Raw genomic sequence first — 17,861 nt, 5'->3', positions numbered from 1 at the left:
TGTTGTCTAGTTTTATGTTGTGTTGTGTATTGTAATTGTATAGGTTTTTGTTGTTGTTGTGTAGTGTTGTCCACTGTAGTTTTGTTTAAATTGTTGTTACAAATAAAACTTTATTACTTGTGTAGTGTTGTTTATTTTTATGTTGTGCACTGTAGTTAAATTGTGGTTGTGTAGTGTTGTTTATGTTTATGTTGTGTAGTGTTGTTTAATTTAATTCAATTCTATTTGTTTGAATAAATGAATTATTTAATTGTATTTGCCACTTTAATGTCATTTATCTTATTCTATTTTGTTTTCTATTCTTATGTTGTTTGTTTGTTTATCTTCAAAAGTGTCTTGTGTGATCTTGAAGTGTGTGTGTGTGTGTGTGTGTGTTTAATAATTCCACTCTTTATATCAAAAACAAGTCTCTGATCACAGATATCAAGAGTTTAGTTTCAAAGCCCAGGATTTCTGTGTGAACGCTCTGGTCGTCGTGTGAGACGTGTGTTGTTGTGTGTTGTTGTGCAGGTGGTTCTGAGTGCACGTGACGACACGTACGCGCTGACGGGTCTGAGTCCGTCCACCGAGTACGAGGTTCTGCTGACGGCCGTGTTCAAGGACCAGACGGAGAGCGACACGGCGACGGTGCTGGAAACCACACGTAAGATTCATGCGTCTGCGTGTGTTTATATAACGATGACAAAAGTGTTTTTGCGTGTTTATATCCTCGTCAAAATTCAAATCCACCAATTAATGGAGAGCCGCGCCTAAACCACTGTTGCTATTTTGGTGAGAGTCGACCACTGCTGCGGCAAAACAACACCAGGTTTCACTCAAAACAAAACCATTGATCAAATATTTAGTCGTTATTTGATCAAAAAACTGTCAAACTAGATCATTTATATTTTTACATCATTGAGTTCTTCTGCCCAAAATTAGCTGTTTTTAACAAAACAATGATTTTATTAGTATTAGTATTAGTATAAAAGTATTTTTTACTCGTCAGGATTATTTGTATTTTCATGCAAAAAAAAATTTTTAAAACATGAAGCAAGTTTTTTTCCAATTAAAATGATTCCCAGCAAACACAAATGAACCTCATATATACTCATTTATGTTCTATTCACTTCACTTTAAGTCACTTTCACCATACATTTGTCTTTTATTTCTATTTTATTGCATTTCTTTGTATTGTATGGTACTTTTACTTAACTATTTTCAATTATTTTTTGTATTTTACTGTACTTGGTTTTAATTTTAATTTAATTTATTTAACTTTGTTCATTTATTTTTTTGTATTTTATTGTTCTTACTTTACTTCCTTTTAATTTATTTAACTTTGTTCATTTATTTTTTTGTATTTTATTGTTTTTACTTTACTTCCTTTTAATTTATTTAACTTTTTTCATTTAATTTTTGTATTTTATTGTTTTTAAGTCACTTGTTTTTTTGTTTTTTTGTTTTGTTTTTTATTTTAATGAGGTTATATTCCACTTAATGAAAGATAAAAAAGAAACAGAAAAAGTGCAAGATATTTTTTGTCAAATTCCCAGCTTTTCACATTTTTGCTTCATTACTCAGTATTTGTTGGTCTCCAGCATTTGTTTGCTGCTCAGATCAATGTCTCAACGGTTCCAGACCAAACCGATACTTATGATATTATACTCACCGGTGAACCGTGTGAAACCACTCGACAGGCTGCTTTCTACTCTGGGAAAGTAGACGTGAACGATTTTTGCTACAAATAATTCATCAGCATGTTGAACTTGAAAAACCCTCAAGTTAATCGAACGCAATTAAACGACACGGATTGACACCTGAAGGATCACGATCACATGAGACCAATTAGGTTCGTCCGTTTGTTCCCCAACGTCGCCTCTAATCCATGATTCCAGAAGATTCTCACCTAATTACTGACGCATTGATGTCCAGAGTTTCAGTCCAATTATCTGATTCCTGCTCTGGTGTCTCCCCAGTGGCAGCAACAACAACCATCGCCACGACGACGCTCGGTAACAATCCTCCGTCTTTTTGTTCTCGTGTAACAAACGCATGTCGCAGGAAAGAAAAATATGATAATTCCACCTGTGAACACTTGAGGAATCTGGAGGAAAAGATGAAAGTTTTTAATGATTTTCATCAAGTTATCGTCGAGTCACGACTCAGACGTGATGCAGAAGCAGATCCTTCACTTTTTCATCCCGTTTGTTTGACATTTTGAATTAATTCTTATATTTATATATTCTATGAAAGGATATCATCTCAATATTGAATTTAACATTTCAAATATTGAACTTTATATTGTTTATTTTTATTTTTATCAACATTTTTTTTAAGCATTGAATCATTTTTCTGAAAAATATATACATTAAAAGGTTGAAATTTGTTTTAATAAATAATTCAAATTAATAATTTGTCTATTCAAATGTTTTTGAATAATTGAAATTTAAGTTTTAAATTATTAATATTTTATATCTTTTTTAATTTAAAATAAAAATGTTGGTCACATTATAATAAAAATATTTTTCTATTGAATTTAAAAGGATAGAAAATAAAAAATATTAAATGTAGAAAATGTATTTTTGAATAAATGGAATTTAAAAAAAAAACAAACAAGTAATAATTGGGAAAATATTAGAAAAAAAAATAAATTAATTCAACCTTTCAATATTTACTGTAACGAAAATTAAGTGTAAAAAATAAATCTTTAAATGAATAATTGTAAAAACCTTTTTTTTAAATAAATTATTAAATTCAATTATAAAAAACAAAACAAATGTAACTTTTTCTAAAGAAAATAAATGGTTGAATGAAAAAACAAAAGAAAATCAACTTTTTAAAGGTAAAAACACATATAAACGTATATAAAAACATAGTACTCCAATGACATGATGAACACCGTTTCCTCCCAGTGTTGCGACAGGCGGTGACTAACCTGCAGCTGAGCGACGAGACCACGGAGACCCTGGAGGCGTCGTGGGAACTGGACGATCCTCACGTGCACAGCTTCAGACTCTCGTACAAGAGCATCAACAGAGAGCAGGGACACGAGAGCGTGAGTTCAGTTTACAAATATTTATTTATATATATACAGTACTGTGCAAAAGTTTGAGGCAGGTGTGGAAAAAATGCTGTGAACTAAGAATGTTTTAAAAAATGGACGTGTTATTAGTTTATTTTCATCAATGAACAGAAGAGAAATGTCTATCAAATTAATATTAAGTGTGACGACCCTTTGCCTTTGAAACAGCATCAATTCTTCTAGGTTTACTTGCACACAGTTTTTGAAGGACTTTGCTGGAAGGTTGCTCCAAACATGTTGGAGAACGAACCACAGATCTTCTGCAGATGTTTCTCAAATCCTCCTGTCTCTCCATGTGATCCCAGACACACTCCATGATGTTGAGATCATACCATCACTTCTTCTTCTTCTTCTTCTTTACGCTAAAGATATTTCTTCATGACATTGACTCTATGCTTGGGCTCGTTGTCCTGCTGCAGAATTCATTTTGGGTCAGATCCTATGCTTTCATAGTTGAGTCGCTCGGCCTTGTTTCCGAGGAATGTTTGGCTGCAACTCCTCCATGAAGACACTTCTGGCCAGACTTCTCTGGACAGTACATGGTGTACCTGGTCCCACTGGTTTTCTGCCAGTTCTGAGGTGAATCTTCACATTTGGAAGGGAAATAATCTTGATGTGTCTTTCATCTGCTGCACTGAGTCTCCTTGATCAACCTCTGCGTCTACGATCTTCTACGTCGTTTCTTTGTGCTTCTTCAAAAGAGCTGGAACATCTTGAAACTTCTCCTTTGAAACCTTCGTCTGGGAGAAACCTTGTTGATGCAGTAGAAGTATCTTGTGTCTTGTTGCTCAGTCATGCTGTATGACCTTTGACATGAACCTCAGCTCTGTAGCAGAGTTTGTTCCTCACCCAGTTTGAAGCTCCTACACTTCTGTATCTTCTTCACTTCATGACTGTGTTTCAACCTTCTTGTGACCTTGATGATCATTAGCATCTGTTTGGTAGAATTGGTTGATCAAACACTAGAATCCTACATGTATTGTCTGCAGTTCATACAAAACTCTGCAATGAGAATTCTGAGCCGTTCTAGTAGAAGAACTCACATTTCTCCGATCCTTAAAACTCTTCACTGGCTGCCAGTTTCTACTGACTACGACTACTACTGTACTACTACTACTGACTCCTTCAAGAAACATCTTAAGATATTCTTATTTGTGCTTTTGCATGATTTTCTGAGACTCCTGTGTTTGTACTTATGTGTCTTGATCTTTTAAAGTATATATTTTAACTGTGTATTGTTTTTGATTGTTAAAGCGCTTTGTGACCCTGGTCTAGAAAGATCTTTACAAATAACCTTTACTTACTTACTTACTAACTTAGTTACTTAGTTAGTTACTTACTTAGTTACTTAGTTACTTACTTAGTTACTTAGTTACTTACTTACTTAGTTACTTAGTTACTTACTTAGTTACTTAGTTACTTACTTACTTACTTACTTAGTTACTTACTTAGTTACTTAGTTACTTACTTACTTAGTTACTTAGTTACTTAATTACTTACTTACTTACTTAGTTACTTAGTTACTTACTTACTTACTTACTTACTTACTTACTTACTTACTTAGTTACTTACTTACTTAGTTAGTTACTTACTTACTTAGTTACTTAATTACTTAGTTACTTACTTACTTACTTACTTAGTTACCTACTTAGTTACTTAATTACTTACTTACTTACTACAAAACCCCTGACTTTTTGCGAACGTACCTTTAAGAATTGATGCTGGTTTGAAGGCAAAGGGTAATAAAAACACATATTGATTAAGATTTTCTCTTTTGTTCGCTCACTTTGTTTATTTTCTGTTAATAAATCTTGTTACATTTCTGTTAATTGATGAAAATAAACTCTTAACACTCTTTTATTTAAAGCATTCTTAGTTTACATCATTATTTCACACCTGCCTAAAACTTTTGCACTATATTCAGCCTTCATCACACACACACACACACACACACACACACACACACACACACACACACACACACACACACACACACACACACACACACTCTTCTTCTTCAGCCATTTCTCTTCCCTCGCTCCACTTCCTCCCTTCACTCGTGCGGCTTTCATTTCCTATGGCGGTGTCAGATCTGGGAAGATGGAGCGAGCGGGCCGGGTCACAAGACATCCCATTATCTTTGCAGCAGCTCTTTACCTCTGTGGTCCAGAACCTCTCCAGGGTCGACACTAGCGTTCAAACAGAGGGAGAGTGAACCCAGCAGGGGGCAGGCTTTAGACCCATGAAAGTTTTATTTTGAAAGAGGTAGAGAACCGCGACAGTGGCGACAACATTCCATGATTCATGAGCTTGTTTTTCCTGCTCATACTTAGCATTCAAATGTATGTCTGGTGTGTTTCTTATCTGGTCGGCATCGGTCGAGCTGCGTCTCCACCAGACGTCCGTCGTCTTCAAATCGTCTGAGATTTTCATCCGTCGTAATGGAGGGAGAACCAGTGATCGATCGGGTTCTTGAATACGATGTTTTGACATGTTTGTCAGTTTGATCCTGAGATATTAGCATTCAAACGATTCCTCCTCTGCTCCACAAACTTAAAGGTCGACGGTTGAAGTCGTCCCAAAAATACGTGTTTGGCAGAGAAAAAATGTTTTTTTAAATGAACTTATTTCTGTATTTTTAAAACATGTTGATAGTTAGTAAACATTGTGTTGATCTGAATTAACTTTTACAAATTAATTACATATATATTTTTTAATATAAGTTAAAAAGAAGAAAAGAAATACAAATAAACAAACCAAACAATTTTACTTTGAAAGAGGAGTAGGAGGATGTGAACCATCTGGATCCATAAAAATAATTTGAAGATTTGTTTGTGAAAAATGTTGTTTTTTTCACATTTTAACTGCTAATTTATTTTTCAATTTTCATAAGAGGGGAAGGAAAATATCATTCACTTAAATATCCTTAAAATAAATTTCCCTGAATGCCGTATCGATATTCCATAGCAATGTCTTCATTTAAAATAAAATAATATAAAAAATATTTTCCTTTTATTATTCATTATAGTTGTTTTTATTATGTAGTTTATATTTAAGAAAATGATATGATTATTATTATTATTTTAATTAACCTCTTTTGTTCATTGTTGTGCGTTTGTTTCATTTTTGTGTAACAAATACACTTCTTGCCACTAGATGGAATTATGTCATCTGTAGCTAAAAGAACAATGAAATCCAGGGGATTACTGAGGACGAGAGGATACAGTGACTCCAGCAGCTTTTAAAGCTGATGACATATTTTGGTATGAAAACAGTTACGACTTCGTCAAGAGTCATGTGGTCTATAAATACTACAACACCAGAGTCAAGTACTGGACAATACTACACATATATACTTGATACTACAATATCATGATATATTGTATCGGAAAACATAATTCTGATATTTTTGGGAAATTGGCCAATTAGTATAAATTGCCTTTGGAAGGTCCTGATAGTTGAACAAACCATTTTAAAGCTCACAAAATGACCTCTTTTAACTTATATATTATGATAATTTCAGTTCAGTGTCAACATATAACATAAGTATTAAAATAAATAAAAACAATAAAATATAAACGCCTTAATAAGATTACATACTTAGTTCTTTCTTGTTTCTTTTCCACTTACCTTTATTCTAATGTAAGTAAGTAAGTAATTTGTATTTATATAGCACTTCTCCAGACCATGATTGATCTAAATTTGTTGTCACTTCCATGTTGTTTGATTCTCACATGAGCTCAGAACAAGTCAAAGTGTATTTTCTTGTCTCTCCTGTGAAGAATGCGCCTGTGCTGCATGATTTTTGTTGCAGTGACGCTGCAGCTTTGACTTCAGGCTGAGTACGTGCGGTGAACTCTGTCGCTGCCGTACATTAGTTTCTCTCTCTGCTCCAGCGTTGCTGGCCGGAGGCGACTCTATTGACGGAGCAGATTCTTGAACACTCATGTGTTCACGAGCCAGCAGTCGTGGACTATTATTTACATTCAAAGCGACTAATCTCTTCTTCCACATGTGCACTCGCTCTCAAATATGACTGTTGCACTGGTTTTATCCACTTGTTCAAGTATATCGTCGATTGAATTTAACAATTCAAATGTTGACGCTTATTTTATTGAAATGTTTTTTAAGCATTGAATATTTGTTGTAAATGGAATTAAATAATACTGAAACGTTTAATTCGTTTTTTTATTGAATAATTGGATAAAAAATATAGTATATTTTATACTTTTTTTACTTTATACAAAGAGATGGATATTCTATTTATTTAATAATTAAAAAATATGTTTTTAAATTTAAATGTTTGTTAACATTTTTATATTAAATTCAATATTAAAATGTTGCTATAATTGTGTCTCCAGACAATAGCGTTGCTATGGAATCTGTCATGATGAATTCGCGTCATCACATGATCATCTGCGCGTCGCCTGATTGGCTGAAGGTTTAGCCTGGTATTGTCTGGATGTTTTTTATATTGAATCCAAAAGGCTGTGAATTAAAAAATATGGAAATTTGAAAATGTTTTTTTGAATTATTGGATTTAAACTATATGTACATGTGTAAAAGAAATTACATTTTTTAAATGATTGAAAACAAAAGTGACCTTTTGAATTTAATATAAAATGGTGGCACAATTAAACCAACGTTTTTGTATTGAATTAAAAAAACTATGAATGAAAAGTTAGTGAATTTTACAAATGTATTTTTGAATGATTGAATTAAGAAAATCAAACTCTATGTGTAAAAATAAAGTACTTCATTAGAAATAACAAAGAAAATAAAAAAATGGAAAAGAAAACCTTTCCATAGACTTTTAAATTCAGTATAAATTAATAAATAAATGGTTATATCAACATTTTTTTATTATTATTTTAAAAGCTGTGAAAAAAATAAAACATTATTTTTGAAACTATCACATTTAAAAAATAATATAAAAAATATTATTATTATATATTAAATTAAATTAATAATTAAACAACATTTCAATAAGATAAAAAATAACATTTCAACATTTGAAGAGCAACTTTATTATTCTAATGCCACTGATTTTCCTCTAAAGTCCAGACCGTCTTAAATCTGAATCCATGTCACTATTCCTGTCGTTTTCTTTGCCTCCTCGTTGTCATCAGACTCTGGTCTCACCTGCTCTGTAATGTTGCAGGTGGTTCTTCCTGCAGGTCAGAGGAAGAAAGTCCTGCAGTCGCTGCAGCCCGACACGCAGTACAAAGTGACGGTGACCCCGGTGTACAAGGACGGACTGGACGGGGTCAGCACGTCTGCCATCGGCGCCACGGGTAAGAACCAGCGACACATCGGGTCCATTGAAACCAACGGAACACGATTGTGATGCCAGAGCAGCCTCTTCATTTGCATGAAGTCCATGTTGCTCCTGAGGGACGACGTGAATTAGCGAGATGACAAATACGGCTGCGTCGTAATTACCTTAATGAAGGACGTCTATAATCACAGCCGCTCTTTTCATTAACAAGACAATTGAATTATTTTTCTCTAATTGATTTTCTCAGCCGCAGCCGCTGATTAACTCTCGTGACCGACTTCTGGTTCTGGAAAATGTCAGATGAAAACGTGTCGTCGCTGTAGATTTCAGCGAGATTCCTATCTATATCTGAGCGTTCATCATGTGACCAGATTAGCTTTTTTTTTTAATCAATACAACTTGTATTCGCTCAGAAATCGCAGGAAGATGATCAACGTTTTTCATCAAACATCGCAATAAGTTTGACTCGTGGCCTTTTATATAATAATAATTCACGTTAATCTGCAGATTAAATAATGATTGATGACTAGAGATTTCCCTCTTCCACCATTTTTCATCTTCTTTTATTTTATAAATGATGTTACTTTCACAAAACTTGGATTGTAATGGTTTATTCTTTTACTGCACTTTTTATGGAATACACCTTATAAACGATTTAGATGTTGAAATACTTTCAACAAATACTTTATTTAAATCTGATAAATAACTGAGAATACATGTATGTTCACTGACTAAAGAATCTATAAAAACATCAGAATATTGAATGGTTCAATTTATTTTTTACTTTTAATTGAAATGTTTTGTTTTTTTTGGAATAAATGATTAAAATACTAATATTTATTTATTTTAAATATAATAGTTATTTGTATCTTGCAAGGTTGAAAAAAAAAGAATAATAATAAAAAATATCAATCATTTTATTTACACCTCAAGTTATTTATTAATTGATATTTTGATTCCAATAGTTTTTTAAGACAAAATGTTGGTATATTAGTCCAAATTCATTCTAATTTAAAGAATATTGATTTTAACAATTAAATAAATACATAAATTAATCCATCTTTAAATATACGATTTACGGAACTCAACAAATTCAAACTTACAATATATTAACTATTGACTTCAAGTATTAAAAAAAGAAAAGTTTCAACATTTAAATGTGATTTCAATGTAAAATCCAATATTCTGATGTCGCCGATACAGTTCTTACTAATAATGTATTTCTATTTAAAAAGGATAAATGACTGAAATAGAATATATTCATTTACAAAATTAGCTGTTTTAGCCATAAATACAACATTTGTTGTCAGAAGTGTTTTAATGAAATGTATCTCGATGACTCAATGGAATGAAAAATCAATTTTCCTTTTCTCTCTAGTTCCTCTCTTGTCTCCTGAGAACGTCCGTGTGTCGGAGGAGTGGTTCAACCGTTTCAGGGTCACCTGGGACCCCCCCCACACGCCCGCCCTGGGTTACAGGATCGCGTACCAGCCTATATACGGTAAATACACCTGCCGACGTGTCACGAGAGAAACACTAACAAAGACGTTGTTGGATGAAAACTAGAGGCTGCACGATATATCCGAAAAATATCGGAATCGGGATATTGGCACGTGTGATATACATCGAAAACATGTGATAGTTTATGATTTTTTATTGTATAAATCAAGCACTTCTTAAATTCGACCAATCAGTGTCACGTTCTGTAAAGTTGTCAGTTTGTACTTCTATGTCTCGTTGTCGTTTACATCTCTGTCTGTCTGTGAACTGTGCGGTGTAGCTTGCTAGGCTCGGTTGCTATGGCGACGCTATGGTGCGCTGACTTAGCGCGGCTCGGTTTATACACGGAAGTAATACTAACTTATGATCTAGTCAAACACTAGTCATCCAGTCACTTGTCTCTTTCAACCTCCTGATCTTTAAAGTATGTACTTTTTTTTGAGTATTGTTTTGATTGTTTAAGCGCTTTGTGACCCTGGTCTCGAAAAGCGCTATATAAATAAATATTACTTACTTACTTACTTACTTTGTTAAAGAAACATATTGTAAGAACTTTTCATCTCGTCTCAGTTGTTTTCTTATAAGATCGTGAACTTCCAAACAAACGTAAACGTGTCCTTCTTCACCGTATGCTAATGAGCATATAATTAGCGTCATTTATAAAGTGTTATGTGTGCGTGTACAAGGAAGTGGATTTATTATTGATTTGGTGATATCACGACGCGCCGGCGGCTCCTCTCTGATGTCGCTCAGTTTCCTGGGAAACTGATGCAAGTCCCGCAAGACTGAGCGTTATAAGTGATATTTTTCTACCATCATGTCGGCACCAAAGCATGGAAACAAATGAAAGGGAAATATCACTTTCCTTCTCTACACCCCCTACAGTTTCACTTAGGTGAAAGAAAGAAATATGACATTAATATCAATATCGCAATTCAAGACACCAATATCAAATATCGCACTTATTTCCAATATCGAGCAGCTCTAATGAAAAATGGTGTCAAGTATACATTATTGTCGTAGTAGTAGAAGAACAGCAACAGTCGTCTGTGGAGAGAAAACAAAACCACGTCTTGAACCAGAGACGGAGAAAAGAGAGCGTTGACCACGAAGCGTGTTGCTGAGAAAATTGCCTCGAGATTGAATGAAGGACCAGATCTAGTGTTGCTGTGAGAAACGGAGCAGATTCTAATCTAATAATGATTATGTTGAAGATGTTTGTGGGTAAAAAGTCTTAAATCCAAAGTGAGTCAGACGTCGCTTCCATAAACATAGTTCAGTCTCTGCTCTGACAGCCTTCAGGCCTGCAAGTCTAAATTTAGCCGCTGGAATATTTTCTTCGCCGTGTTATGTCTGGTCCTGAATATCGTGTTAAAAGACGTCGTGTTTGGATTCGAGCGTCACGTTGAGAAATATCGTTTCACTCGAGCGCCGACTTCACAAGAGTGTCGGAGCGACTCCGTCAAAACGCCGTCGTAACGTTCTCTAAACAACACGTTAACATGTTGATGTTCCTTCGCTTTTCATTTAGGTTGAACTGTCTGTGGTTTACACACGTTTGCAGACACTTCCCTGTGAAGAACCCAAGCTGTTTTTAACCCTTTCGGGTCACCTTGACCCAGAGATAACACAAGAGTTAAGACCTTAGCGTGTGATGCTAACTAGCAAATGTCAAGTAAATACCTGAAGCTTAAGTTAACATTATTCATTTTAAGAGTCTTATCTTTTAAATAAGTTAAAATAGGATTTTTCTGGAGCAGTTTTTACTATTTGTCGCCCCCAAAAAATTACACTTGTATTCCAACAAATTAATTAAATGCCTTAAAACAAAAATGTTTTCCATCAAACGTAAGATTTAAATAATTATTTTAAATGACATATTGAAATGATTAAATGCTCATTTGTACTTCAAGAAGTTTTCTGGGCCAAAATACTTTTCTATTTACCAAATAGTATTTAACAGGAAGTTTCCCGTTTCCATCAATTGCGCTTCGTTCTTGCTTATTTTCAGAATTGCCAGTTTTGTAGAGAGTATTTATGGCAATGACGGTACAGAATAAAAATGATTAAATACATATATATGAAATAAAACTCTCAGATTTTACTTGTACAAGTGAGAACAACACAGAGTTGAGAGTCTGTTTGAATCATGAAGCACTGAGACGTTCTCTCTCTTTCTCGCTGTTTCACTAGTCATTCTTTTTCTTATTCCTAAAAATCCAACTTGAATGAGTTATTATCCTCGAGGTCGAGGTGGCGTTCACTGCTCCAGAGACCTGGCACGAAGACATTCCTCTCTCACAGTAGCTGTGATGGAAACTACGATCAGTGAGATTATAATCTGACTTGTTCTAGTCGTGTCATGTTGAAGTTTGATGCTTTAAGGGAGAGTCTGAAGAAAGTGAGTTGCACTTTTGAATATATATTTTTCTGCTCTTACATTTCGAAGCAAACAAGGTGGAATAAACCCGACAACCTACCATTCGAGGACTAATTAAACAGTTAGAATTAAATAAAGTCGTCCAAATGAGCTTCAAGAAAGTTTCTTTCACACCATGTTGTTGTATTTTATGTATGAAAACAGTGTGTTTGCTAAGAAGGAACCATATATCGCACCATATATCACACCATAGATCGAACCATAGATCACAGCGAGTGGAGGATGATTTCCTCGACCTCGGACCCTGCTGTGGGAAATAAATCACACATAGTGTGTTTGGCAACTGAGATCCAGCTTGTTGTCACAGTAGTCAGTGTGTGTACTTTACACAGTACACAACACCGTGAGTACAAACAAAGATCCTGAAGCTCCTTCAATACATATATAAGAATACGTGTCTTTCAAGAAGGAAATAACGTGCAGGTTGTGGAAAATGTCAGTTATAGAAATATATCAGTGTCTTCAGGATGTTGTTGTTGAATTTAACGTTTGAAATGTTGAAATTGAAAAGTTTTTTAATCATTGAATTTGTATATTAAAATGTTTTTTTAATATATATATATTTTAAATCTTTAAAAAAAAATTGATTAAAAAACATTATTAATAAAACATTGAATATTTTCAAAATGAAAGTTTTTTTTATATATATATTCTAATTCCAATAACAAAAAAAATACATTTTCTAAATTAAAAATGTTTTAATTCGTAACCTTTTAGATTCAATAAAGAATAGTGTCACCAGACAGAACTAAAAGAGCACTGAGCTACTAGAACTTTCAGCCAATCATATGATACGCTGTCACATGACGACTTCAACCAATCATGACAAACTTTAAAGCAACAGTAATGTTTAGGATCTTTGTCACTAACTTAATCACTAGTTGTTTTTTTTACAGTGTAATGTGAATTTAAAAGTTAGAGCGAGTGGATCTGGGCTCGATTGGATTAGTCTGGTGAGACGTCACTGTTATACCAGCATTTTTAAATTGAATTTAAAAGACAATGACTTAAGATATATAGTATATAGAATTTTAAGGTTTTAAATGTTGGAATTAAAATATCAAACTCTATATAACAAAAATGTATTCATTGAAAACAAAAACAAAAATGTAATATACAAATTATTTACTGAAAACAAATCCAACCTTTTAATATAGAAATGATTCAATTTAATTATTTATTAATAATAATTTAATGCTAAAAAACTTAAACTAATACATGTATATCAGCAATTTAGCACTGATAGTAGATTTTGGTTTATGATAATTTAATATTACATTTTAAAGGCTACTAATACAAAAAATATAGAATTTTGAATTATTGTAATTAGAACCTCAAACTCTATGTGCAAAATAAAATATAGTTGTTTTTGAATAAATAATTAACTTGATTTTAATTAAAAGAAAAATGTCTCCTTTCAACCAATGCTTAATAAAAAAAACGTTTCAATAAAGTTTGATTTGAAACGTGAACCTTCTCCAGTCGCTGCTCCAGCAACATCGTTCCGTCACATTTTCTCCGAGTCGTGTGCATTATTTAAGAGTCTCGTCCTCCACCTGCATCTATTTTTACTGGCCGGACCCTCAGAGACACCCGGAGATTGTTGGAGAGAAAAAGAAGAGCAAGAGAAAAACATTATAAATTCAGCAGGTTTTCTCTTCTTCTAACAAGAAGCTCGCGGCGCCACCGAACCTCAGTGACGCTTCACGGCTAATTGTTTTAACTCCGACGTCTGCTTTCTGTCACGTAAACAAAACCCTGCTTCGTTCATGTCGTCTCAGAACGACTCTGTTAGACGCACAAAACACACTTGTTGTGCGTGTGTGTGTGTAATGATCACACATTAACACACCAACATTACAGCAGCAGTGTGTAAATATCCAACCATTAGCATAGAAATAAACGTCTATCAGCGACACAAGCTTAACGTCTGCAGGCGTTTTCACCGAGTGTGTTGTTAAGATAATTAGTTCGACTTTATCTCTTACTTTGTGTTTCATTTATTGTGCCTCGTGTTAAGACTGTTGGATCTATTTTTAGTGGTGGATCCTGATAACCATGAAAACATTTCCTTTTTTTTTTCCATGTATTTATGTGTCTGTGCTGTTGTGTGTTTGTTGTTGCTGGAACCTTGCATCACATGAGTGGACACTGATGAAAGTGTGCGACTTCATCCGCTTTAATGTTGGTTTATGGGAATTATATTTTGTTTTCTTGGGAAATAGAGCGTTCTTGCATCTTAACATGAGCCCGAGAGGAGGAGGAAGAACATATTGATACATTTGAACGACGTGATATTTATTCACGATATCTATGTTCAATGAGCACCGATCGTTTTATTTATAATTAACATGCAAATAGTCACGCCGTGTTCATTTTGGCTTTGCCGCTATATAGCAGCATCTGGCAGCTAAAGGAACGAGGAAATCCTGTGAGATCCTGGTAGTGACTGAGGACAAGAGGATACAGTGACTCCAACAGCTTTTAAAGCTGATGTTTGGACATATTTTGGTTTGAAAACAAATGAAAGCAGTTACGACTTCGTCGAGAGTCATGTGGTCTGTAAATACTACAACACCAGAGTCAAGTACTGGACAATACTACACATATGTACTTGTTGCTACAGTATTGCATTATATAGCATTGTTGACCCTGTATCTTATCACCAGATTCTTGCCAATACACACCTGTAATATCAATAAAGTAACGGGGTGTGTGATAGGCTGATGTCTATTTTTTAAAACTCACGTGATTAAGCGACACTACCTTTGATTGATTGACATTTGAAATCTTGTTTCATGGAAATTATTTTTTGTCGATTTTGTGTTTTATGGTAAATATTAGTCTTTAAAAAATCTGAAAGCAGCAAAGGTTGAATTTTAATTCATCTTTCTTCCACTTTTTAAGTATTATTTTTATTTAAATATAATATAATTTTTCTTAACATCAAGTCGTCACCGACATCAACATCAGCTAAAGGAACAATAAAATCCAGTGGACGACTGAGGACGAGAGGATACAGTGACTCCAGCAGCTTTTAAAGCAGATCTTTGGACATATTTTGGTTTAAAAACAAATGAAAGCAGTTACAACCTCGTCAAAAGTCATGTGGTCTGTAAAAAAAAACCAAAGTCAAGTACTCGACAATACTACACATATATACTTGTTTCTACACTATCACATTATATCACAATATATTGTATCGTTGCACTTGTATTGTGGTACGTATCGTATCAAAAGATTCTTGTCGATACACTCCCAAGCTAGCGTCCACAAAATACACTAGAAGAACAGATGATCGTACGCGATTTTAGCTGGATTCTGCTGTATACCAACAACCTTTCCAGGGTGTCCCCGAACCCGAGCTGACCACAATCATTCCACAGGTTTATTTAGGTTTTTCTAAGTTTGTATAGCATCTCATTGATTTAAGTGTCGAAGCGTCGCTCCTGTGGCACATCTATATTTCCCGCCAGCAAAATGCCAGTCAAAACCCATACAAGTCCCATAATGCACTGCAACAGGTTTGTTTTTTTAAAGGGTTTTCCTGGTTAACTCCTTCTGTGAGAACATTTCCAATAACTCATCTGAAGTCATGATATCCAGACATTGTCAATGTTTTTTAAACAATAATTGAAAAAGCACCGGGACGTCACATACAAGGACACAAGGACCTCAATTCACATCCCTGTACAAAAAGAAAAAATGAGCATGAAATATCTTTAAGTCATTCTTAAGATGAAACACTGTTATTTTAATGTAAGGTCAAATATTTCCAGGACAAACCTTTATTGGGTTGAATTCTGTCTTTGGAATAAAAGCCAAATGTCAAGAGCTAAAGATCTAAAATAGTTTCTCAGAGATTAATCTGCTCTTTGAATTAAAATGTCAGCCTCTACGTTCAGCCATTGATCCGTGAGGAAATAAAACCAGAGAAGTTTTAAAACAGTACAAAGAGACGCATCAGAAACATCATGTTCAAGTGAAAATAAAGAGAAGGTTAAGACGTGTTTATTGAAGGTTTCTGGATCTTTAAGCTGCGTCTAAATGACTCCAATATAACATGTTGTGTTCGTGTGAGAGTTTGACTTCTTCTCATCTTCTCAGTTCCAGGACCAGCCTTGGAGACGACAGCAGGCGACAACAAGAACTCGGTGCTGCTGCTCAACCTCCAGAGTGGGACAGAATACAGCGTCCAAGTGTCCGCGTCCTACTCTGCTGGACCGAGTCAACCCCTGCTGGTCAACGGCAAGACCTGTGAGTCAATACTACTGGTTTTGTCCTTTTGTTTGGACAAACATGTGTTAGGACTTCTTCTTCTCATTTTTCCTCTTGTCCTTTTTAAAACGAAATTTAACTATATTTTTTTAAGTAAAGTGAATTTATTGAATATTTACATAATGTTCTTTTTTCATCTATTTATTTTTAGTATACATTAATTACAACCTTTTTATATACCAACTTAAATGGAAAAAAACATTTTTATTTTACTATTTTATTGTATTTATTTATACACCAACACAAGTGTGGCAATACACTTTTTTCAGATTTTGATTTAATTAAAAAAAGTAGTCCCTGATAAATTGACTTTCTTTTATTGTACTTCTTTTTTTTCAACCTTCCAATATAAAAGTTATTTATTATCATTATACGAATTATTTATATACAAAAAAATTAAATATTGGAATAAGAAAACATGTGTAAAAAAAACCAAAACATTTTATTTTGAAAATATTCAACATGTTTTAATTCAATTGTTAAAAAAAATTCTACATTTCAATACAACTATTGAATAAAGTTACTCAATTAAATAACTTTATGTATGAGTTATTGTATTATATTATTAAAAATTACAATTAAATGCCTAAAGACATTTCAATAATATATATTTTTTTTAGATCTCAAAACTTAGAATGTCTAAAAAAAGAAAATCATTCATTTTGAAAATTGCCAAATAAAAAAAATAAGTTTAGAAATAATTTCACTTAACGATTGAATGAAGTTTTATAATTTGAAATGTTAAATTCAATGTAAATCTTCTGATGGAAGTGAAGATGCGACACCTGTCAGTCACCTGGAGTCAATATAATAAAATATTTCAATCCTCCTGAGACAGTAACCTCTGGTGTTCAACAGACTCTAGAAGTGAATCCATGATGTATTTGCTCCAAGTATCTGTTCATTCGTCCAGAAAAGATCATCTTCTGCAGCCTCGTCACCAGAGTCCACCTGAGACATCAATCACACCTAGAAGACGCCGCGAGGAGTCGCTGACTTCAGGGCTGCTTGAAGAAATACATTTGTTGATTCAGTGTGTGGCTGCCATTCATCAGGAGGAGAAAACCTCCTCAACGCTCATAAATAAGTTGTTGTTTAAGGAGCAGACGCATCCGTCTTGCTCTCGTTACGCTGCCTTCCATCACTTCTCATTTGCATCTCCAGCACCGAGACAATGAAGTGAATGTGAGGAAGAACTATTAGACTTGATGGTAAACAAATCCTCTCGGCGTCGGATGATTTGTCTGCTCGCGGTGAAGAGGAATCACGAGCAGGATAAATGCATAATTCAGCATCATTTG

General features: G+C 34.0%; 1 protein-coding gene across 1 annotated transcript in view; it reads left to right on the top strand.

Moving 5' to 3' along the window:
* col14a1a (collagen, type XIV, alpha 1a) overlaps positions 1 to 17,861 on the top strand; it is a 151,207-nt gene that overhangs the window by 54,049 nt on the left and 79,297 nt on the right. Inside the window, exons 17-22 of the mRNA XM_087812431.1 lie at positions 511 to 643; positions 1,959 to 1,994; positions 2,895 to 3,037; positions 8,226 to 8,358; positions 9,721 to 9,843; positions 16,390 to 16,539. Coding sequence (XP_087668557.1) covers positions 511 to 643; positions 1,959 to 1,994; positions 2,895 to 3,037; positions 8,226 to 8,358; positions 9,721 to 9,843; positions 16,390 to 16,539 — 718 coding nt within the window. The remainder of the gene's footprint in view (positions 1 to 510; positions 644 to 1,958; positions 1,995 to 2,894; positions 3,038 to 8,225; positions 8,359 to 9,720; positions 9,844 to 16,389; positions 16,540 to 17,861) is intronic.

Source organism: Callionymus lyra, chromosome 17 (assembly GCF_982586985.1).
Source record: "Callionymus lyra chromosome 17, fCalLyr1.hap1.1, whole genome shotgun sequence".
Taxonomy (NCBI): domain Eukaryota; kingdom Metazoa; phylum Chordata; class Actinopteri; order Syngnathiformes; family Callionymidae; genus Callionymus; species Callionymus lyra.
Note: the sequence above shows the minus strand (reverse complement) of the source record. Positions and strands in the feature narration are given on the sequence as shown.